The sequence below is a fragment of the Rhipicephalus microplus genome, chromosome 9 (genome assembly GCF_043290135.1).
Source record: "Rhipicephalus microplus isolate Deutch F79 chromosome 9, USDA_Rmic, whole genome shotgun sequence".
In the NCBI taxonomy this organism is placed as follows: domain Eukaryota; kingdom Metazoa; phylum Arthropoda; class Arachnida; order Ixodida; family Ixodidae; genus Rhipicephalus; species Rhipicephalus microplus.
This window is the reverse complement of record NC_134708.1, coordinates 31705114-31729134: the sequence shown is the minus strand read 5'-3', so window position 1 is coordinate 31729134 and position 24021 is coordinate 31705114. Positions and strand designations below refer to the sequence as shown.

The 24021-nt window shown below is 44.1% G+C and overlaps 3 protein-coding genes across 3 annotated transcripts in view; 2 read left to right on the top strand and 1 right to left on the bottom strand.

Moving 5' to 3' along the window:
• Window positions 1–1442: 1442 nt before the first annotated feature.
• On the top strand, window positions 1443–7593 carry LOC142771655 (uncharacterized). The gene is made up of 10 exons (XM_075873423.1): window positions 1443–1589; window positions 4095–4280; window positions 4737–4898; window positions 5110–5184; window positions 5864–5932; window positions 6009–6161; window positions 6552–6608; window positions 6690–6854; window positions 7056–7184; window positions 7469–7593. Exons 1-10 carry the CDS (start codon window positions 1583–1585, stop codon window positions 7516–7518), a joined length of 1053 nt encoding a protein of 350 aa, XP_075729538.1. The 5' UTR covers window positions 1443–1582; the 3' UTR covers window positions 7519–7593.
• A 1039-nt stretch (window positions 7594–8632) lies between these two features.
• Window positions 8633–12098, top strand: LOC142771654 (cytochrome c oxidase subunit 6C-like). Its single transcript, XM_075873422.1, has 4 exons — window positions 8633–8757; window positions 9869–10037; window positions 11519–11587; window positions 12016–12098. Exons 2-3 carry the CDS (start codon window positions 9880–9882, stop codon window positions 11580–11582), a joined length of 222 nt encoding a protein of 73 aa, XP_075729537.1. The 5' UTR covers window positions 8633–8757; window positions 9869–9879; the 3' UTR covers window positions 11583–11587; window positions 12016–12098.
• A 4358-nt stretch (window positions 12099–16456) lies between these two features.
• Window positions 16457–24021, bottom strand: part of LOC119163675 (uncharacterized) — a 64064-nt gene continuing 56499 nt past the window's right edge. Inside the window, exon 10 of the mRNA XM_037415729.2 lies at window positions 16457–22172. Coding sequence (XP_037271626.2) covers window positions 22108–22172 — 65 coding nt within the window. The 3' untranslated portion in view covers window positions 16457–22107. The remainder of the gene's footprint in view (window positions 22173–24021) is intronic.

Sequence of the window (24021 nt, the reverse complement as noted above, 5' to 3'; positions counted from 1 at the left end):
AGGCGTTTTATATCAGCAAAGGCACAACGTACCAGGCGTCGCACAATGCGAATTGCGTAACGAGCAGGTCGTCCAATGCTGCAACCCATTACAAGCTTGTTCTTGATCGCCTTGTCTTGTCTTGTCTCCTAGGAGATCTTGGCTCATACCAAGATCTCCTAGGAGACAAGACAAGACAAGTGGGTATGCGCTACAGTTAATACGGGCACAATAATTCTTCGTCGTCGTAAGCCACTGCATTAAAAAAAATGCACAAAATTACTTGCAAGTGTGTAGCGGATGCCACGCTTCTCCGAAGAATGACGAATGATAGCACAGTGAATTCCGGCCTACTACACAAAAATGATTATGTATGGCGTAGCGGGTACCCAGCAAAGGTTCTTTTAGCAGTTACCCAAAGAGTGTTTAGAAAAAGGCTATGAAAGGCCGCTCTTCCAGCTTTTACTGTTCTACGCGTTGCGCACAGGCCTGGCTTTTTTTTTATAATCACAATTACAACAAAACGCGTCAGTTATATTTTTTCTTGGTTCCCTATGTTCATTCTCATCAAAATTGCGTTCATATACACACCATTTAGATGACGCCTTCCCAGACAACACTCGACGACCTGAGGTCGTCCTCATATGGTACAAACGTCCTCGGCAGTTTCAGGACGTCCTCATTTGGTCCTCTAGTCGACACTTGCAGGATTATCCCCAAAATGCCCCTTTGAGACCTTTTTAAGGACGAAGAATTGTCCTGATATCGTCTGCTCGAGGACGTTTTGAGGATATGCATGTTTCGTAGGTGCATGCAGCTTTCGCAATTCGTGTTTGGTTAATTTTCTGGCTGTTAACGAATAAGTCCACGGGATTTCGTATGCCTACTTTCGAGTCATAATAGTAAAGTACTTCTCGATCATTAAAATGAGATAGTTACACGAGGAAGCACTTCAAGCCAACACGAGAAAGACGTGTTCTTTTATTTATTATTTATTTATTTACTTTGTAAGTGATCGTAGGCCAAACTTTCTGCCTGCACGTTTTCGTTGGTCGTGATCTACCGCCGACGTGCATACGGAATTATATCGCACTGACTGTGGTCTGACCCGTTTCCCCAATGAACGCACGTGCGGCAGACCAAGTTTGGTGCGAGTATAAACGGTGTCGGCTCCAAAATGAATGCAGGCGTGAAAACTGTGAATAGCGAGCACGTTATTCTCGAGTGTCCAGTGTTGCAATGCCGCACGGTCCCATCGAGCAGACGACAACTGACCATGCTGACGACTGGGCTGGCCTAGGTTATCGTGAATAGAGCAGCATTGGAACTAGAACGCTGTGGGAAAACGAATGGGCGACTGAAGTTGTGGTGGTGCTAACAAAAAAAAAGCAGTACCTTAATGCGGTCACCATGCGCAGTCAAGGTGCTTTTAAATCTGGATGTCTACGACACTGTTTACCCATTTTAAAGTGACGCAACTATCATCATCATCATTATGGGCCTGCAGTAAGTCAAGTCGAGTCATTGGTCGAGTCAACATTCCAATACAACACTTCTCGCCATAGAGGAAGCTTCTCGCAGAAGCCCTCAAAGAATCGTAAGCATGCCAGGTGAGTGTCTTCTGTTAAATTTTCATATTGAAGTTGTAAGCCGCAAAGGTAAATAAATAAAAAAAGAGAGGACAGTTGATTTTCAGCCTCGCGCTGTATATCTTTACTGCTTATTCATGTATGTATGTACAAACCAACTGACTAGCCTAACAACGTGTTCTGGTGGTGGGTGTTCTTTGGTCTAGCCACCATTCTACTGTGCTCTGTGCTGTTCAAGATGGCTGAGAGCGCGGATCGCAAATTTCGGCGTGAAATTAATCGGCGCGTCAATGCTAGTTTTCAGCTTATTGACAGTGAGGCCGATGTCATAAATGACACGCGGTACGTTGACCGAGATTCCCGCAACGCCGAAAGAGAGAGCGACTTGCCCTCCGAGGCTTGTGCGGTCGACCTCGAAGACGGCCATCGTCGCCTTTGTGTTCATGACAGAGAACGGCCTTCGGCACACTCCTCGATCGTTCCAGAAACGGATGTGCCCCAAGGACACGTTTTGATTTCTGGCGACGCGTGCTACCCCAGCGGCTGCAGTGTTTCTGTGCCTCACGATCACACAGACTTCGAACGGCGTGCCTTCCATGACAGCAGCGCTGCGGCTTCGACTTCGGCGACCTCGCAGGTGAGGCAGAGGGATTCTTTCGAATTGGCACCGACTGGGAGTAACGAAGAGCAAGTTTGTGAACGCGGCAGTGTGGACAGCTTGCTGGCCTTTCGTGAGAGACTGCAAGCGTGGGCCTTACAATCTCGCGCATCGCACACTTCAGTTACATCGCTCTTGAGAGTACTACAGTCCCACGAATGCTTCAGCGCGCTCCCTTCAACTGCAAGGGCATTGTTACAGACGCCCAAGAAGTGCCTGGAAGTGTTGCAGCTGGCCGGCGGGAAATACCATCATTTCGGCCTCAGTGCAGGCCTACAGCGAGTGCTGCAAGATTGTGCAGAACTACCAAGAATTTTGAAGCTTAGCTTCAACATTGACGGTCTGCCGGTTTCAAAAAGTTCACGGGGCCAATTTTGGTGCATACTGGGACGCATAAGTAATTTGGAGGACAAAGCACCATTTATAGTGGGTGTTTTTTTCGGAAGCAGCAAGCCCAACAACGCGAATGATTTTTTGCGACCATTTGTTTGTGACATAAATGCTGCTATCACAACAGGGATTACCATTGGAGAAACTGCAATTCCTGTTAGCTTGTATGCCCTCATATGTGATGCACCAGCAAAGGCATTTGTATTATATGTCAGAAGCCACACAGGCTATTACAGCTGCACCAAATGTGACGTAAAAGGTGTCTACTGTGAGGGCAGGGTGTGCTTCCCAAACGTCAATGCTCGCAAGCGAACAGATGACAGCTTTCGCTTAAAAGTCCAGGAGGAGCATCACACAGGCGAAAGTATTCTTGAGGAACTTCCTTTTGACCTAGTGAAAGATATACCATTAGATTACATGCACCTTGTGTGCTTGGGTGTCATGAACAAGCTCTTGACACTGTGGGTACGTGGCCCAAAAGTGACCAGACTTGGAAGCAAAGTGCGTCTTGAGATGTCGGAAAAAAATTCTCAAATTGCACGGTGTGTTCCATGTGATTTTAGCCGAAAGCCGAGGAGCATTGCTGAACTTGATCGGTGGAAAGCGACTGAGTTTCGCTTTTTTCTTTTATATGGAGGACCCGTTGTTTTGTCATCACTGATTCCTGCACACATGTACAAGAACTTCTTAGCTTTACATGTGGGGATCTCTGTTCTTTCCACACCAGCTGCACCTGCAAGTGAGATAGAGTATGCCGGAAACATGCTCAAGTTTTTTATCCGGACATTCATAAGCATTTATGGCAAAGAGCATGTTTCACACAATGTGCATGGCCTGTGTCATTTGGCAGATGATGTTACACACCTTGGCCCCTTGGACTCATGGAGTGCCTTCCCATTTGAAAACCATATGTCCTCGTTAAAGAGAATGCTGAGAAAGCCAGACCTTCCCTTGGAGCAACTTTGCAACAGGCTTGCTGAGCAGGCACACCGTCCTCTGAGGCATAAGAAAACTGAAAGCCATGTCGTATTTGCTGCAGAGCATGCTGACGGGCCACTTGTTGCTCCATGCCGAGGCCCCGAGTTTAAAAAAGTAACATTGCCTGGCAATGTCATTCTTAGAGCTGAAAAGAGAAATGGGTGCTGTAGGCTAAGTGATGGGTCAATCGTCGTTATTGACAATTTTGCTCATCTCCCGTGCGGTGAGCCATGCATAATTGGAAGGAAGTTCCTCAAGTGTGAAGATTTTTATTCTCTGCCATGCCCTTCCTCCATACTGGGAATTTACTCAGTGTCTCAGCCTTCTAGTCTGCGGTATTGGCCTCTGAAGAACATCTCACAGAAATGCCTGAAAGTGTATTTGAAAAGGAAAAGCATTGTTTTCCCTCTTTTGCATGCTACAGTGCACATGTAATAAACTTTCACAACTGTGTCAGAATGTATACAGAATTTGAATTTGGCTTCTCTTTCTTTTGCAAGGTCAATACGTTGTCGTTCTCTTCCCAGAAGAGGATGATACATCTGGGATCATCCTCAAAAGTTGGCTGAAAGGCGACGGCTGCCTGTGGCCTCGACAAACTAAATATGTACATAGTTTGTTGAAGGCGAAAGCGACTCCAGGGGCTGACTGGATAGAAGTGCCTTGCACTGTTGTCCGAGAATTTGGTAAATTATTCCTTATTTATGCTGTTTTACTGCACGTTTTTCAGCGATTTGGTCAGCAATGAAGTAAAAGGTATGTAATAAACTGCAATTTCAGCATTGTAACTCTAATTGCCACTTTAGATCAAAGTAACTTCTTAAAAGTTTAGATGGGTTCGAGAATATCAGGAAAAGATATCAGAAGATGGCTTCGAAGAATATCAGAAGATAGCTTCGAGAATATCAGGAAAAAAAGAACAATTATGCGAAATCAAGTATCTCATATTTTGTGAATACTTGCATGTCAGCTGTCATTGCAGCAAAATTTAAATGATCCATTTTAATATCATGGGTGACTCTTAGTACCTGCTTGGTAATGACTTATGCAAAGGAATTGGAGTTCTACTTGTTATGTGTGACAGATCTGAGAAATGATCATGCTTATCATTTAATTAGTAGTTGTTGCCCTTCTTTCTGCAGATACATATGCCGAAGCACGGGCAAATCTGCCAAGGGTAGAAAATGGATCCAACTTGGACGGCGAGGCAGAACTTGGGAAAGGCAGAAGAAAAAAAAATAAGAGATCCTATGAGTCTGAAGATGATGAAGGGGCACCATCACCTCCAGCTTCAATGATAAGACGTATAACACCATTTTTGAACTTTACGTAAAGTGAACTGCTTGTACTTATGTTTTTTAATAGTATTGAATCTTTTTACATCCTGCAATGCCTATTTTACAATGATAGCCCCACGGAATTGCTCACACTGTTTTCTGTTATCTACCGCCAAAAGTAACACTGGGTTATCTGGCTTTAGGGCTGTGAAATGCTGATTCTGGCTTGCTTTCTTAGGGAGAAAACACAAGCGACCAAGAAATTTAGAGAATCGGCCACTGCCCACCCAGCCACGGTCATTGGAACATGAAGGTGATATGCTTCTGGGATAAAATCCTGTTTTTTTTTCTTGCTATTTTATTTATCTCTCCTCTTTACAACCCCTTTTTCTACACCCCTATGCAGGGTGGCAAACTGGTTAATAACTCCATGTTAACCTCTATTTACTTTTCATTTTCCTTTCCAAAATGTCATGTCAAATAGCATATGACATGCTTCTGACCTGCGATAACTGAGAATGTCAGCACGCATTTAAGTACTCGCTTCCAACCAAGAGTTTTTGCCAAAGGGGATATTGTACGTAAACCATGCACATCAGTTTTAGAGCAGCTCTTGAACACCCGTTCTTGCATTGAGTGGGGTCGCCATGGCCATCAGTGGCCTGATGGACATGAAAAAGTAACTGATAGACACAAAAAATTAAAACTGAGAAGAGAAATACCCAGGGTCGTATCGAATTTGGACACTTGCCCTTTGCTTGGTGTTGAGTATTCCACGACAGAGTGATGCTAGCGCTTGAAATTCATTTTTTATATCATTCTCACTGCACAGATTTGTAACTTTGATTATGTTGTAGACGGAGCTGATTTCATGCAAGGTTTGCAGGTTTTCAGGAGCCATGAAGAAACAATGGAAAATTTGTCTAATCTTCACATGACTATTCTACTGTCCCATTACCCGCTGATTTTTTCTTGCCTCTGTTTTCTAACAGGGTATGCAGACAAGGCAGGGCGGCAACCACTGCAGCAGCATCGCACCACAGGCCAGGAAGGGGCTTTATGTAAGACTATGTTTGATGAACAGCTCAAAGTGCATGTGTAGAATTACATTTCAAAGCTTCACTTATGTTTCTGCAGTGACTAGATCCAATATCAGTGAAGTGCCTGCGTTCGACTCCAGTTCACCAGCAGGCATTAGGCCATCACAAAGAGCCCCTTCACCGAGAATGGCATCACCTGAGGGTCAAAATGTTTACAGAGGTTCATACAGCAACAACTGCAGACCTCTGGGTAAGTGATACAAAAGCTGCCTTCCATGGGTGTCACTTTACGTGTGAAGTCTACCTTCATATTTATTGTGTGTTATGTATGCAAGTTGTTATTTTACTTTAGGCACCAAGTTTTCCATATGCTAAGCAATATGTTTAGTCTAAAGCTATGGTAGAGCTAAATGGCATGGATGCTTCTTTTCAGTTTTGGAGCAACTTACTAACTGTAGTTGGTGTGTCAAGTGTAAATGTAGTTCCAGCCTTCTAAACTCTGGAACAACTAAAGCTTTGCATCACTTTGCAACTAAAGCTTTGCAGCAAGTGTTGATGGAAAGATGGTGGGAGCTTCGCGTAACTGGCCAAAATAACTGTCCCATCACTCTGATTCTTGTCCCTTTTCTTTTTTATGCAGACAATCTTGAAGGGCCACCATTTCAGCAGCATTACAGCAGTCAGCAAGGGGCTTCATGTAAGACGGTATTTTTGATAAAATGCTCAGGGGCTGTTTTTAGAATTGTGCAGCTTAAAAGGCTCATCTATGCTTCTGCAGGGACTGCACCCAATAATTGCCACGAGCCTGGCTTAGGCTTTCCCTCAACATCATCTATGCCTGCTCAGAGAGCAGGATATAATGAGGGGCAAAATGTCATCAGGAATTCTCCTACCAGTAGACACACACCTTCCAATTCCCCTAGCACTAGAAGCATACCTTTTGGTAAGTAACATTAGAGCTTCCTTAGATCGGCACCTATTGTGATGCAGACTACCTTTATATTCATTGTTTGGGGAATACAAAGTGTTTTTGCCTGTACGTTACAAAGTGTTTTTGCCGTACTTCTTCAAACAACCTATGTAGCATTATATTAATGTATTATGTTTGTGTAATTCCTGTTTTATGAACTTTGTACTTTTTCAGAGGCCGTGAGGCGAAATTTTCCGGAAACAAAAAAAAATGACATCGAGTGTGTGATTAAAGTGTGGCTTCGGCATGCTGGGGAAAAGCTCCAGAAGCAGCGCTTAAGAACTTCTCGCACTCACCATGAGGGTGAGTTTTATTATCTGTGCTGTTGAAGCTATCATAACATATGATACTTTTGCTGTTATAGTTTAAATAATTTTCTTGCCTTACTCGAATTTTGATGTGTATGCAAGCATGAACTATATAAATCATTTTCACCATTATATAATGGCTAGTTCGTACCTGCACATTATGGTAATATAATTTTCATTTTATGCTTTCAAATCTGGCATGCTGTTATTGTCTTAATATTCTTATTGATACTCTAAATTCACTTGTGCTTCAAGATATGCTGCTTTCTATTACTACAGAATGTCTTCAAAGTGTCGCGTTGTCAAGCCCATCGGATGAAGACCTCTGAAGGCACAGGGCAAGAAGTCTCATCTAGTGAAAACTGCCAAGTTTCATTCCTGAAAATAAACATGTTTTCTGTGCATTGCTGTTTTTATTGCTATACTTGAAGAAATTGTTACTGAAACCTCACAGGCAGTGCTTTAAAGAGTGTGCATGTTCAGGCACTTTTGATTGATCAGTTGTCATTTCAGCGCTCCAAAAGAAGAATTAGAGCAACTTTTCGTAAGGTCTGATGAGTGCCTAGGTCTTGTATGCTTCGTCCTCAAAAAGTACTAGACTCATCATAATGTGCTCTTTTCTGGATGCCCTGAGGACGATCTGAGGCCGGACAAACGGACTGGTTTAGGACCACTTGAGGTTCATTTGAGGGCTTCCTCAGGTCATACTTTCGTACGGTGTAGGTCATCCTCAGGACAACCTCAGGTTGTCGGAGCGTTGTCTGGGTTTCTTACATCCCAGACGAGACGTACACTGTTAGAACGAACCTTGCGTAAGCAAACTTGCAAATTCTGATCCAACAATGGATGATTTCTTTTGCTTATCTCGCTCAATGCACTGCTAGCGCGGCCGCTTCACCCCCCCCCCCCCTTTTTTCCCCCTGTCGTCTGTCACGTACTTGCATGCTCTTCTTTCCCGGTTGTTTTTTGCTATAAAACACGACGCTGTGTTTTATACCTGACTGAGGTGGCTTGAAAAAGCACATACCATACTTTGGAGTTGAGAACGCGAAACCCTCGTCGTATACGTACCTCAATTGGTAGCCCAAACCAATTGTAGCTGACGTCTGGACGAGAGACAGGCGTGTACCAAAACGCATGCAAGAAGAGTGTATTAGACGTATAAGACTCACAGCGGGTATATGTTACAGTAATTAAATCATTTAATGGTCAAGGAACCAGCTGTCAAATTGGCTTTTGGCAAAGAGCTGAACGAAACCTGACCAAACTTCTGCCGCACTCCAGTTAGTTTCGTTTCCAAAATGATGCTCTTGCCGGCCGACACAAGCGCCGCACCAAAACAATTTTCGAAACAAAAAACTATGCTTTCATACAAAGTTGCGAAAAATAAAACGATTAAAAGTACAATAAATTATTATAATTGTTTATGAAAAACAAAGTTAAACAAAATTAAATAAAAAAAGAACAAGTCTGCGGTCCTGACGTTGGTGCTGACTAGGAAGCCATTTGCCGGGGGTGTTTCGTCTTCGACCCGTTTGCACGTCTCTGCTCGGAACTCGTTGCTCAGGGTAAATAATCGATTAGCTTATTTCTCGATGACCCGCCGCAACATTGAACTGTTGCGTCGTAGCCTAACCCTGTCCGATTACGTCTCATTTTATGTGCACGTTGGGTCCTAAAGGTGTGACTCCTTGAAGGTCAGCAACGTGCTTGCATTGAATGGTTTTCGTTTCGTGCAGTAATCAGTGCGATACCCGATGTGTGCAGTGAATGAAAATGAGCACGAACAGTGATATGGCTTGACGACTTTAAGGTTGCGGCGGCAGAACTGTGTGTGCGGAGACGCTTTGCCGAAAGACTGAACGAGAAGGAATTTTGATCAATGGGTCCCGGATTCTTGTTGGGCACAACCATACGAAAGTACCGTGCAGTGAAGGCCTCACTGTTAGTTTGTGCCGTCCGTCTGGCGGGGCCTATAGGCCCCGCCAGACGGACGGCTTTCTATTATGATGTAAGCGTAATTATTAAGGTGTAAATTGTGGTTTGTTTGTGGCGTTTAACGTCTCAAAGCGAGCCTGTCGAGTAGAGCCGCAGTAGTGGAGAGGTCGGGTTAATTTCCGCTGCTTGGTGTTCGACGAGCACTATGACCATCGCACCAGCAGCATAATGAAGGAAAACAGACGAGGATGAAGAATTCGCACCTCAATCGCGGAAAGCGAAGACACTTGAAAAGAAGACCTGACAAAAAAAAAAAGCGCTCTCTCTTCGTTCTTTGCGTTATTTTATTTATTTATTGAATACTGCAGACTCGAGGTCCAAGCAGGGTGGTAATACACATACAAATAAAATAATTGCGAAACGAAACAATAAAGGGCGAAGAAGGTTGTTTGGTAGGTTAGTTCATTCATCACATGTATTAGTAAGACAGTTCCATTCACATATGGTTCTTGGAAAGTACGAATACTTCAGTAGGTCTGTGCGAGCAAAATATGGGATCAAGGCCTTTGGGTGGTGGTGGTGTCGGGTGGGCCGGCTACTGAAGGGGAAAACAAGTGTGAATTCGTACAGACCTCTCTGAATTGCTCGTATCGTAAAAGCAGTCTCGTGATATCTTGTCATGCATGGATTTTGCTTTGTTTAAAGAAATATATATAACCTCTCTTTAATTTTTATTCTCAGCGTGTGGCATCATGTCGTCTCAGCTGGCACGACCACAGTTTCACGGTCTCCTGAAGAGCTACCTTCGGAAGCACATCACGATTGCCCTGACCCTGGCGGCAGCCGGTGGAGTCGCGTGGCGGTTCATCGTGGCCAACCCGCGAAAGCAGCGCTACGCGGAATTCTACAAGTACGCCTACTCTTTTACAGTTTCCTGTCGTCTGGCTGTACCTTTCTCCACGGTGGTACTTGCAGAAAAGTTCAACAAAATGGTTGTTAGGCCGAGACACCTTTATTGGTCACTGCTAGGGGGAATCTAGTGGTCATACGTATCTGCATTTGGGGTGTAGCATCAGAATACTTGAGACTACAGCAAGCGGTGGAAGCCAGTTTAGGACACAATTCAGATGTACGATGGTCCTTCGAAATGCATCCCTCAAAACAGGAGCCACACCTGCATGTGACTAAGACATTAGTTAATATACAGGAAGGAGCACTTGTCTCTGACATTCGCTTTTACTTGTGTGTAGTCTGCGCTCTAGTTGTGCTTGTGTTACAGGAAACTTCCTTTCACCGTGCCTCTTGATAAAGGCTGAACATGACACTAGTGCAATTAAGAAAGAACTCCTGAAATTGGAGGGCAGTGTATTTGCCAATGTACTCTCGGCAGTTGCTACACGAGGCATTGGACAATTTGAGGGCCCCTGCATAGCTGACCTCAGATTGCAAAATAGAATCACAGTTGCATTCAATGAGGGTGAGAATGCTTGAAGCCCATGGACTTAGCTTTAGGTGTACATTATGGAACATCAGATGATCCAAATTCCCTAAGCCCTCCACTATGCCATCCCTAATAATCATATCGTGGTTTTGGAACATAAAACCCAAACTATTGGTTCTCCTGCGGAGGAGTCCACAGTGTTCCATGCTCATAGTGTTTACGAGCTTATCGGCACTTCTTACAAATCGTTGCTTTCCTTTCAACATGATGCCGTGAAAGAGCTCATTTCACAGGAATGTGAATGTCAGTGTTGGTGACATCATTAGTAAAAGATTATCATTTTGGCCGTGACTGAAAAATTTAAAAAGATGCAAATATAATGAGGGAAGCAGGTGTTCTACTACAGAGCCCGCTAATTCTTAAAACTGCTTCTGAAATAAACTTTATATGTTAATGTTGTATAGTGAAGGGAGTCTCCTTATTGCATGTTACATTGCATGGCAGAAGCATAGAATCGTGTCAGGCATCATAACTAGTGAATTGCATGTTGAGTGGGTGTTTTGAAGGGCTACCTCTCACAAACTGCTCATACGTATTTAATCATCACGGGCAGCAAAAGCATAAAGTGAACAGCTGCGTAGGTTTGTACGTCGCCTTGCTTATACACATTAGGGCCCTTTGCTGACTTGCAAGGGAAGAATTATGGCGTCGTGGGTGCTTAGCAACTGTACTTGTACTAGGTGTTCTAGGATACTTCAAAACTGTCAGTGCTACATGCATAGTCGGTTCGTTTCCTTATGGCATAGCTGAGGCATGCACATGGAACCAAAGCCAGGCTAGCATTTGAGAAGGCGAAATGCATGACGCCCATTTGCCTACTGTGTCTTACTCTCGAAGACGAAGCTCAAAAATCCTCCAAGTTTTAATACTTTACATCGTTACTTTCCTAGGAACTACGATGGAGAAGCTGAGGCTGAGAAAATGATGGAGCTTGGTGTGCTGAACCGTTACTAGTGATGGTGAGTGAGGCAGCATTCAAAAGTTTTGTGTCAGGAGGGGGGGGGGGGGGGGGTCAGTCATGAAAGAACACGAAGTTCACTCAACTAGTTTTCTTCCTACAGTAAACCTGGAGAAGCTGCAGCTACCTATTTTGCTCTCGACACAAGCTTGGTTAAAGTGATTTTTTCATGGATTTCTAATTTTATCAAATTACATTGAATAAATTGGGGTTTAACTATAGTGTGCTAGATTTCTGATAATTGCTGCTGTAAGGCTTCCCTATAGAATGTACTACAGTTGTTTGCTTTTAGTGAATAAGAGTATTTTGATGAACAGTAAATTTTCAACATGACAAAGACGCTTTTATGTTAAATGTGACATCGTTATAGTAGTTTGATAGGTTTAGATGTTGCCTTCTTTTTACAGTATCTTTCTATTCATTTTGCAGGGTGTGCGGGGATGCTGCCGTCGATTCCAGCCAGCGGGGGCAGTGTGGTGTAGATAATAATAAAATCTTCATGCCAGACCGTTTGTGAGAACTTATGTTAAACTTTTCTCCAGGTTTTTTCAATTTCCCATCTGCATTAAGCACACGTACGAGCATACATTACCGCTTCAGGCGTGAATTATGATAGACTGCACTAGTGTGTCAAATTTCGGACAACATAATTCAGAAACACTCATTAGTGAAAGTTTTTGTGCTTATAAGCATGCATTTAAGTTTAATTATTCTGCTGTCAATCGGGTTACACTCTTACATAGAAGGAATAAAACTGGGTTTAATATGCGTGCCTAATTGGTCTTTGGTTATATTCATATAGAACAAAGAAAAATACTTTTGAGGTTGGTCATTGATTGTGACATGTTCGTCGAACACGGTAGAGCCTTTATCAAAGTGGTTGGCAGTATCATATGCTACACTTCAGCAAATTGCACTTTATTGGCCACTAGTCCAAGGAACTGCCGAAAAGAAGCTGTGTCCACATATGTGTAAACTGCATTTCAAAGGGATAAAGATTAGTTTGGTTACACTTCGTCGTGCAAAACCAACTAGCCTGAAGCTTCACTTTATTAGTTGGAACATCGCAACCACCTTCCCTGAAGACATTTTCTGACTATGCCTGCTTACTTGGCCCAAAATTGTGTTCGACTGCGTGAGAACTGTAGTGTGCGCTGCGCTTGCCGATTTCCATGCGTACGTGGCATCGAACAAGTGCAGTGAAGATGGAAAGCTACAAAGCAGAACAGCATCATCAATTGACATAAGTCACACAATGCATAAGCAGTAAAGTGCAGTAGCGTCCTAGTGCAATTATAGACTAGCTGTTGCGCATTTTTTTCGTTTTCTTATCGGAATCTTACTTTCCAGCCAGCTGTATTCTGGTTTTTTTCTCTAATCTGTTGACTGTCTTTTTCTGTCTCTTGCTCCACTATATTATTATTCGGATATCTAAATTTGATATACTTTTGCAGTCAACAACTACAAAAGTGTTGTGCACGGAACAAAACAACAGATAGAGTGCTGAAGCAGATGTCTGCATTACGGCCATAAAAATTTGAACTAGTGTCATTCCACTCGTAGACTCAACGATTTACTTATTCTTGTTAGTTTTATTAATTTTATCTTTTTTCCAAGTGAAGCTTCAGAGAGCTGTTCTCATGTCGCTATGCCATCTTGCAGAATCCTTCACATTTCTTTACGCCACCTGATTTTTGCCATGCACACTATTCGAACAGGTCTTTTCATCGGTTGGCCTTGTAGATATCATTATTTACAAAGCTAGTGATGCCATGAAAGCTGAATCAAATAGGCTGTTCGATGCAGAATCCGGGATGCTTGCAGTGAACGTTACCAGTTGCGTATCGCAGTGTGGTAATGACGCACTTTGACTGTCGTGAGACATGAATTCACATTTTTTTTTTCTAAGCTCGCTTTCATTAGGCAATATTAGGAGGAGCATTGGAACAAGAGACGCTAGAATGAGTTGGCTGATCACAGGCGAAGAAAATGATCTGGTTACCACATGGTGAGAAGTGCGAGAAAGTTTTTTTACAGATATCACCAAATGCTAACAGCAATGAATTCGATGAGTGTTTATTGACAGTCAAGGATACTATGGCTGTAGGTGTGATAGTTGCTCTGTGCTGATTCTGAAATTACCTTACACTGGCATTGTTTACAATTCACCTGTGAAACTCTATAGATGGCGCAGAACATAATGTGGTATGAAGTGTTCCCGCGATATAAAAGACGCTTGTAAGGAAAGAGAAAAAATTAGGGAACCCTAAAGCTTGGCCTTTAGTAGTTGAACACGAGAGCCATGTCCTCTTCCTAGGAAGTACTTCAAAAACTGCACGATACCTTTTCGAACTTGCTATGCACCCACTACGTGGCCTTAGGCGAGCGCAGTAGCGTGTGTGCCTTTTGTAGTGGGTGACCAGCTTTAATCCACGAAGCCATTACGATAATCACATGTTCAGGTGCCTGCTGGAAATGGGCGCTTGTACCACGGATTCTTACTGCAATATTTCATGGTGCATTGTGAAGTGTGTATAAAGGACGCGTGTGTTTGTAAAGCATGAAAGCTACTTTCTCATTTCTAAGCAGAGGAAGTTCTTTTCACAATGTTCACAAGCAGAAGCGTGGCGGTGTGGTAGAACATCCGCCCGCCACGCAAACGACCCTGGTTCGATCTTCACTCGGACCCAAATGAGCTTGATTTGGTCCCCACTCTGACCCCGGATTTTTTTTTCACATTTTATTTGCATCAGTGTAAATTTTTCAGTCATGGATGATTTTTCGCTCACAACCAACGACGCTATTGCGTCAGAATAGCGTCAGAAGCGATACTCCACTACATGTATGTGATCGCAACAAGTACATTTCCAAAGTCTGAAAAAAGCTATAATTTTTTTTCTTACCATGAAACTCTTTGGATAGGAATGTGCAGAGCATCAATTGTTTACATGTTACATAAATATACCTTAGAATGAGGAAAATGAAGCACCTTGTCACTGCAATTTGAACTCAAGATTCTGAGGGTACGCACTAATTAGTTCCGTGGGAGGCCTGACCATGGAAGCATTGTGCCACAATAGTACACCAGAAGAAAATCTGGCACTAGTTTCTATGGGTGCTGCAATGTACAACACTTAAGCCAACAATGAGGATGATGGGTAGTAGATGGATTTGCCTAAGCTCCGTTCTTTCTGCTCCATGTTGCCTGCAGCTGTCTTTTTGCAAGACCAAGTTCAGGAAAGGATCACCAGTAGCCCCAGCTTATGGTCAATTCCACTGGCAGAGTCGAGGCAACCGATGGACTCCGTAAGCAGGCACTCAACTCTGGCATAAAGCAACGCCTCCGTATCCGTGATTTGAATGCAATCTGTGCCGCCAGAGCAAGCATAGAAGCAAGAAAAAAGTGGATATCCTTGAGTTGCCCAGAATAAGTTATTCCATTCCGCTGTCAAATTCTGTAGAATTGTCGCTCGTACGCAATAGTTTCAGTGTCGGCGACAAGATCTGATCTGAGCTTTCAGACTCTAGCTGTCGCAAAACACACCACAGCGTTGGCGCCACCAAGCAAGCGAAACATTTAGAAGGGAGTGTGTCATGCAGAGTCCCGGCCCACTATACCGCTATCATCGAAGAAACTTTTCCTGCTCCTCAGAGTCACTCCTGTTCTGAATCCACTCAGACTCTCTCATTGAAACACTTGACTCCCGTTCTCGTTCTGCCATTGGAACACGCTTGCTTTCCAAAAGGAGCAGAAAAAATTGGCCTCGTATCTGCATGTTAATCTGCAAATGTTGTTGAAAGACGATAGTCTTGCGTCTGAAGAGATTGAGAAAATGTTGATTTGATGTTCTGCGCAAGAAAATCTGTGAATGGTAGTCTGAAAGCGCTGCGTTGGAGTGCTTCAAGCGTGCAACGGAAGCGATTGAGCGCACCAAGTCGTGTCACACGTGAGACGGGAGCAATATCTTGGACAACAAAACGTGCGGCTTTGAGACGGGCGTGCGCACCCGTCTTAGAGGTGATAAGGTGTAGAACGCAAGGCGACGGGTAGGTGCCATCACTGTGTCGTCTTAGCAAAGCGTTTGAAACACTTCCTTTTTCGTGCAGGTATTGGATTGTCAGCGCTACGGTCCGTAGAATAATAAACGCTACGGTCCGTAGAATAACATAGGTGTGCCTTTTCTAGTAAAAGGCATACACATACGGAATATATACGTATTGTTGTGCTGTCTCAGGTATGCACGATAATTGCTTTTTAATTGACAAACGCACAAGTATGAACGCTCAACCGTGAGCAACATTGGTGGGCGCTGCGCATGGGGTCGGCAGTTTGGGATATTCGCTCGTGCCGTTTAAAATACCCGGCACCGTTAAGGGTGGACAACAGACATACCAAAATTTTAGTGTCAAAAGGTGTTTAAGAAAGACTATCATCTTTAAAACTTTCTCCGACTCTGCCACTGGAATTTAACTTTAACCAACTTTATAGGAACACCATTCAAATTGGCTCATGAGGTTTACAACAAGCTACTCTTTCATCTGAAACAAAAAGTAAAACCACAATAAAATACTCTAGTAAATGTGTGCATGAAACTATGCCTAAAAGTACATGGTCCAGCTTACGGAGCTGGCAGGTCAAGGATGCCGCAGGACCCCAGGTATCCACACCACCTAACAACAGTGGACTTCCACTCGCTGCTTTCTAGCTTCATTCATTGTGCTAAATGAAAGTTCATTTAATGAGCTCTTCGCAGTGTTGTCATATTACGATTATCTTCACTCACTGTCGTGTCAGTCAAACCTATTTTTTCATTGTGCAGCTTCAGCTCTGCAATAGAAAAAAAAGAGAAAAGCTCCAAACACAGGCATGTTCAAGTGACAGTTTTTAATACCGGTATGAAAACTCACAACAAACCATAAAAAGTTTTTTTCTTCATTACAATCTGCAGGCATAGTGTCTGTGGTTCTTTTTTTTTCTTCTATACAGAGATGTTGCAGCAAATGTACAAATATATTCACAAGGCAGTTACAAGATTCTGACAGGGAAAAAAAAAAGAGAAAACATGATGCAACAACAACAAATATATAGCTGAGGAGAAGGTAAGAACAAATGAACAGGTGTCATTAAAATATATGGGCAGGAATGGGGGAGGCAGCAGATAGGGAGGCTTAGGACGAATAGCTTTTCACGCTTGAGCCCTGCTCGACAGAAGCTGTCTTACACTCGTCACACCCCAGTGTTACACCACACTGTGGTAGGTTGCACTCGTGATGCCATACACCCACTGGTGAGTTGAAGCAACTTGCACTCGCTCGTGGACAGACTCGCGATCAAACAGAAAGAAAGAAGCAACCAAAAATTAAAAGTCCTTCATTTCGAAGCTCTTGCAAAAGCATGTTCTGCCAGCATGCCAATCATAAGTGGCTGCACGCATTTCAATATATAATCAATAACCATCCTTAATGACTGATTGAGACTTCAGCAGAAGCACGATATATACTATGGTAATCACCATCTTATCACTGAAGGGGTACTGAGAGCACCCTAGTAACAATGCTCAAATGCATTTCTCTTTGCAAGTCTTTGAACATCACAAAGGTTCCCGACAGTGAAAAAAAATGTCTCGCTAGGCCAATCGGAACATGCCTTTGCACCTAGCACTACAGTGCCATTGAAAACGCGCCTGACAACATGCTTAATCGCATGTTTTTTTTTGCTTGCCAGAAAATGTGAGCTGTTCTACGTGTTAACAAGATAGCCGGTAAATAGAAGAAACGGGCTCAGGCTGTAAGTGAATCAGTCGATTGCGAGGATAAACGAGAAAGTTTCTCCACGACGCAAGTCGGAGGGCAGGCAGGCAAACTTAACGAAACCGCAAAATTACCCTACGGTGCTGCTTTCTTGAAACCAGCGATCGATGATAACCAGCTTTTTCTCACAGGAACAGGACAAAGAGAGGACGACGAGGAAAAAAAGGCGGGCTATGCAAAGAGGACAGTGCTAAAAAACCAAGGCGGCCTTGCCCCCTTGCTACTACTAATGGGAAGTGATGCTTTTTTTTTTCTATATATCTTTTGCATCGTCATAAGGCCTTTTCTTCATACTCGGAGGTACCAGCTCTCGCAAACGTCGGAACGAACATCACTTGCCCGTAAATTGTTTTGTACAATGGGCAGCCAGAGAGAGAGAAAAAGTGGTGTGACGCAAATGTAAAGCAAAAAAGTCTATGTACACTGCATGTCGCCACCCAGGAAACCAAACATGTAGCTAAAACAGTAAAGGAAAGATTGAGGAGACGAGGGCTTGCAAGAGAGACGGCCGGGAGAGACCGGAACGAGTGTGAACAGAAAGAATAAAAAAGAACATCAATGAAAAGCTTGTCCAGCATTCTACCTAACCTTCTAAGTCCGCACCACTACTCACTTTATGCCACGCACTTCACGCCCTTCTCCTCTAGAGGCTTTCGCTAATGGCTACACTGGGTAGCTTTTTTTTTATCTCGAGTTTTTTGTTCTCAGAATTGCGCACTTTGCAGGGAAGGCACACTTCTTTATGTGCACTCCTTGCAAGGCTGAACGGGTCAACATCCTTGCCCACTGTTTCATCTTCCAATGTAACAAACCAGCTCGTCTTCAAGCTCATTATGTCTGTCAGTACAGGTACACCTGTGCCCTATGTACGACAGCACACATTACAACTGCTGCAGCGCCTTTAAGCTGGGAATCTTAACTGGCGCTCGCTACGCCTAATCGAACGCTTGGGTAACCAAACTGCAGTCGCCTGCGACTGAAATGCAAGTATCGGGAAACAAATCTGAAATTTCGATTGAAGTCCCACTAAAATCGTACAGCAAGGAACATCGCTAATACCAGAAACGAACACAAAGTTACACTTAAGAAAAGTTGCGCTTCCAGCTTCTTCCAAAGTTGCAGCCCCTCTCAAAGCTTTCAGTGCTGATGATCAATTTGAGAACAATGACTTGCAGTTATCTCGTTTAATGTGTAGTTCATTTAAACGGACTTGAATGGTGCTGAAGTGGGAGTAGGGGAAGGGGGAAGAGGAGGGAAAGTTATGCCGCAAGCGTTGGTGAATTTGTTCATTGTGCAACACGATTGCAGTTAAATAGTGTTGACTATCAACGACAAAACAAAACAAAAAGAACGAAGATGGAAACACATGCGTGACTTGAAAATGAGTGGGTCCAATCGACTCTAATGAAGGATGAAATCTAACGGGCCATTCCTTCCAACCAATACCGCAGCAAATCCGTGCGCCCACCTGTGTGTCGCGGATGCAACGAATGTTTGACCGCCACAGATGTGACAGACTACCTGCCTGTCACACCTGACTCGGTCACAAACATGACAGATCTGTCCGACCGCCATGCCCCACCGTCGACAGCAATGCTTTGACTCCCCCCCCTTTGGCCCTCTTTCCTTTCGGCACGAAAAATGACCATTTCTGACACTTCAATACCATTTCCGACTGTTTAGCGAGAAGAAAAAAAAGAAAGACTAATGAAAGCGAATGATGTGAAGTATGGCTTTTTGTGGTAAAAGCGGGAGCGAGAGTGAATCATGGATGGACGCGACGCGATGAGAATGTGAAGACGAAGAGTAAAAAAGGTCAAGAAATGTGAAAAGTGTGAAAGGAAATGCAGAACTATGCAGACTCCCACAAAACCTGCCAAAGAAGAGAAGTTGGAAATTGCATACAGGCGCAAATCTTTTGACTCTGCAACAGAGCGGGAAACAGTGGGGAGGAAGGAAAAGGTCGCAAATACACATCAATAACATAAGCACTGAATCTTTCTCTCTATTTACAATAATGCAGCAAAACTCAATGCCAGGTGCGTGCGTGCATGTTTTGATGAAAAAACCAGTCTCGAAGCTCTCTCTTGTGGAAACAAAACTGGGCGTATGACTTAACGATGATGTACAAGGATTGGGGAAAAATATGTAAGCAGTTTGCTAAAAAAAAAAAGGCAGACACCGTGTCACAGAGGTATGAACAAAGAAAAAAAAAGTTCCTATGTGATGGGCATGCGTAACAAACTCAAAGGGGCTTATCTGTGGCACACACGAACCACGTCAAACATTGCTTTCCCCCTGTGGTTCTGCAGCGCCCACGATGGAAAAAAAAAGAATGCAAGTTGCAAGTTTCTGCACTCTGTACAATGCACCACACGTGTCTATATGGCATGATGTATTTACAATGCAATGGCAGCAAAAGCGCATAGAAGACATAAAAGTAATAACTGAGAAAACATCTCTAGGCCCTCTTCTCAATTTTTTTTTTCAGCCACACACGCACCTATGCAAACAAACACAACGGTGAATGAGACTAACGAGAAAATAAATGCGAATGACGAGAGAGTGAGAGAAAAAATTACAAGGTAAGACAAAAAAAAATTCATATATGCAAGGAGATAACACATGCCTACCCTTCTTTAGTGTCATTCACATTTCTGTACATAGATATACAGTACATCTTCCAGTTTTCTTCTATGTATAATATTTTCCCCCCTAGCTCTCTCTTTTTGTGGGTTGTGTGTGTTTGTGGTTTCACAGATGTCTCACTATGAGGGAGAAAAAAAGAGTAAGGAAGGTGGGGGGGGGAGGAGGTCACAGTGAATTAAAATGAAGCATTGCATCGCGACCGGCCTAAGCACTGTCACAGTCATTCAGAGCATCTGCCCCTTGGTCACTAGTGTCTCGCCAACCGCCACTCGCCCAGGACAGAGTCCGAGAAAGATCACGATTACTGCACAAACTATCGCCGATAAGCGAACGACCGCCGAGTTTTGCCGCCCCCAGTCGAAGCACGAAAAACTCCCCTCCTCGGCACAGCTAGGCATCAGTCCTGCCTGACAGCTTTACAAGTCGAGCTGACCGTAATAGCGCAGCCAGATGAAGTAATGTTTCAAGAGAACAAACTTCTCCAGCATGGCCATGTGTTGGTCGGTAACTGCGGCTCGCCAAATGTCTCACACGGGGTCTCGGATAGTGTCACAAAATCCAACGGAAGAAGCTTCAGGGCATTCAATTGCCAGATAATGTAACCTTAAGCTATAAAACGTCACACTTCCGAAGGTGCCGCCATGGCATTCAAGAGCGGAACCAGATTATACCTCGTCAGTAAGAATAGTTCTCCAGCCAGGTCAAAGTCACGATGCACCTTTGTTCAGTTTTTGGATAACGTAAACGCCTGCAGTGACAAGCTCTCACATGCAAATCACAATAGTGCTAATGTCCAAAACGAGCTAGACAGTTCCACTGCTGACCTGACACTAATTGGTGTGGTCAGACCGTTCCACATTCAGGTCACATTAACAAAATTTGTCACATGCACAGCTTGCAACTCATCATTAACAGCCAAGTGGCTCTGTTCCTAAAACTGTGGATACGTCACAGGGATTGATCAGTTTGCTTTGCAGGTCCCCAGTTGAAGTCTTAATTTGAAACTGCCCCTTCGATCTTAGCACACTTTCATTTTCTCTTGGACTGCAGACGTTTGAATTCTTTTTTTATAGTACGAGTCCACCCCTATTTTTTTTTTTCATGAGAAGTAAAAAAAAAAAAAAAGGAATGGCTAAGCAAGGTGGCTTATAACTGCAAAATGGCTTTGTACTTCAAGAAGACGCAGGGGCAGAATTCACAATTTTTTCAATTAGTAAGAGCTGTTTTGCCATGAGCTAGCTGGTGAAACAAAAAACCTGATGTCAATGGTACATGCACTAATGAGAAGCTCTAAATTAAGAACGTCTTCTGGCGATTACGGTCCAGGAAGCTAAGTAATCTCAGATGTTCCCTATTATCCTCTTTTTTTTTTCCTTTACATTTTATTACCCACAGTGCGCTCTGGCTGTGCCGGGAGAATGAGTGTAGTCTACTTCGTTCAATGCCCCAGTGAGAAGGCATCGCATTGCTACAAAAATATAGCCAGCTAAAAACTTCCGCGATCGAAGGATCAGCTGCTGCACCACTGTGCTACTTGCCAGCGCGCGGTTCGGGCGTGAAGTCGACGGCCGTACCACGGGTGCTGCCTGGCGACGGCGGCGTTGGCAGCAGAAGTGGCATGTTCAACCCTAAAACAGTCTACAAAGAGAGCAGCCTTTCTGGACTGGACACTTATTTTTTTGCTGAACGGTCACCGTAGGAGCGAATGAGACCGTGGTCAGCAAGGAGGAGGAAAAATAGGATTATGGGAAGGGAAAAGAAAAATATCAACAAAAAACAAACAATAAACAGAAAGACTGAGAGTAGATATCAGTTGAGTGAGGCGCGACCTCTTTTGCACGGCTCCCCGGTGGAAAATATGCGAGGATGCCGCCGCGGACGTCAAGAAGCGGCAGCAGCGGTAGTAGTAGTGGTACAGAGCAGGTAGCAGAAGAGCAGCAGCACTAGTAGCACACAGTAGTGTCCTCTCAACTTGTGTGTGTGTGCCTAACGCGCATAATCATATGTGTACATCGTGGTGGTGTGTGTTCTTTTGCATTCCTAAGGCCCCGTGGGTGGTTGCTACCTATGGCTGTCTTTGGAGTAGCGCCGCCGCTTGTTTGGGGCTGCCGCCTCCTGCTGGGGGTCTGCACAGAACAGGAGCACATGGAAAGTTAAGATGATGCGAATTTGCATAACAGCTTGAACTGAATAACACACACACACACACACACACACACAGATTCTTCACGTATCACTGAATTACTGCCTTCGACATTGTTCAACATGTGCACAGTAGAACCTCGTCGATACTGTCACGACCCCAAGAGGTACTGGGATCAATACCCAGCACCTCTACCAGACGTTACAGGGTCGTGACATGGACGAAGGGAGCAGACCCGATGTTGAGATGAAACTTTATTCGGCTGAACATGTGGCTAAGATATTGAAGGTCAGATTACAGCAACACATGGGCACTGATGGCAGCGAACAGAGCGTCAGCTGTCGATCGACAAGCGGTGAAGTGCGTCGGCATTTATACAGATGCTGCCGAATATTCGGGTCTTATCATTAGGCATCGGGCGAGCTCTGGAATAATCTCGAAGTTCGCGTCTTGCGCGCAATCTTAACAGAATGACTTACAATGATAGCGAATCTTCTCGAACTGCGAGGCGCAGTTTGTGCAGAGCATTTCCGACAGGCTTAGTGGACGAAAAACTGAATGAAACAAAAGTGAAGAAAACAAACGACCGTGGCAATACGTTCCTACTTAATGCAATTTCCCGGCTCCCACACTCAAAATCCCGAGAACTAGAAATGCCCCCATAGAGCTATGTGTTGAAACGCTCTGCTTGGTGCATTCCCAGAAAATGTGATTATTCGGCTGCAAAGTTTGGCATTGCGGCAAACTGCGATCGTATAATACGCTCCGCAAATGAAAATTCTCAAAAAAAAAAAAAAAAAAAAAAAGGTCTCGCGTGCTTGTGAAGCGCCAAGTGGCTGACTGCCCTCTTCTCACTTTAATGAGGTCTATAAGCACTATCAGCTGGAGCATTGAAAGTTTCCGCTTCCACACCCACACTTAAACAGACCGCAGGCATACACTCTGCGAATGTTATAGACGAAGACATATTCACCTGCGTTTACTTGGTGAAAATTCCTAGACAGAATATACCCACGCTATCCGTACTGTGGTCATCTGAGGTGCACCCTTCAACAGATGCTGTGGCAGAGCCACGACTTGCACGGAGTCTCAGGGTCTCCCTTTACTGAGGAAGACAGGCTCCAGCTCATCACCAGCTCCACAAAGAACCAGCAGCTAAGGGCTGTCCAGAGAGCCCGCAAAGTTGCCAAGAGCCTGAACTTCCCGGTGCCATTGAAGGTGGGGTCCCCAAACGGTACCCCCTGACGGGGGCATTCTCGTCTTCTCAGGACCAAATAAAGTTGTTTGACTGACTGACTGACTGACCTAGACAAAGGGCCAAGAAAGCTTCCCTAATTAGAAACGGCAAAAGTTTCAAGCTTTACTAGCTGCTGACTATAATAAAGAGATGCCGTGAAGGCAGTAAAGTACGTTCGAAACAAGTAAAGACATGCATTGTGACATGTCCACTAACATTTCCTTCCTAGGAGAGTGCTGGCCGACAGAACTGCCCCTATGGTAATCAGTAGTGCGGTTGTACTGCACGAGATACATCACAAAGCCACTATCCCTCGCCTGTGGTAACATGTTTTTGCATCAGTCCTTAATGCATAGGATGACATCAGCTTTACGGGGCACTCATTCTTAACTCAACCTTGCAGGGTAATCTCCATCGAAAAAGAGCTTTGTTTAATGAGATCGTCGTCAGTGACTGTCGCTACTTCAAAAGAAAAAAAGGCATTCACATGCCGTGCCAGTCCCTGTGCGAGGCTGAACGCTGCCCAGTAGTTCGCGACTCGAGACAGGTGCGCCTAGCATGGTGTCGAGGAAGTTCAAGCCCTTGCACGACTTGA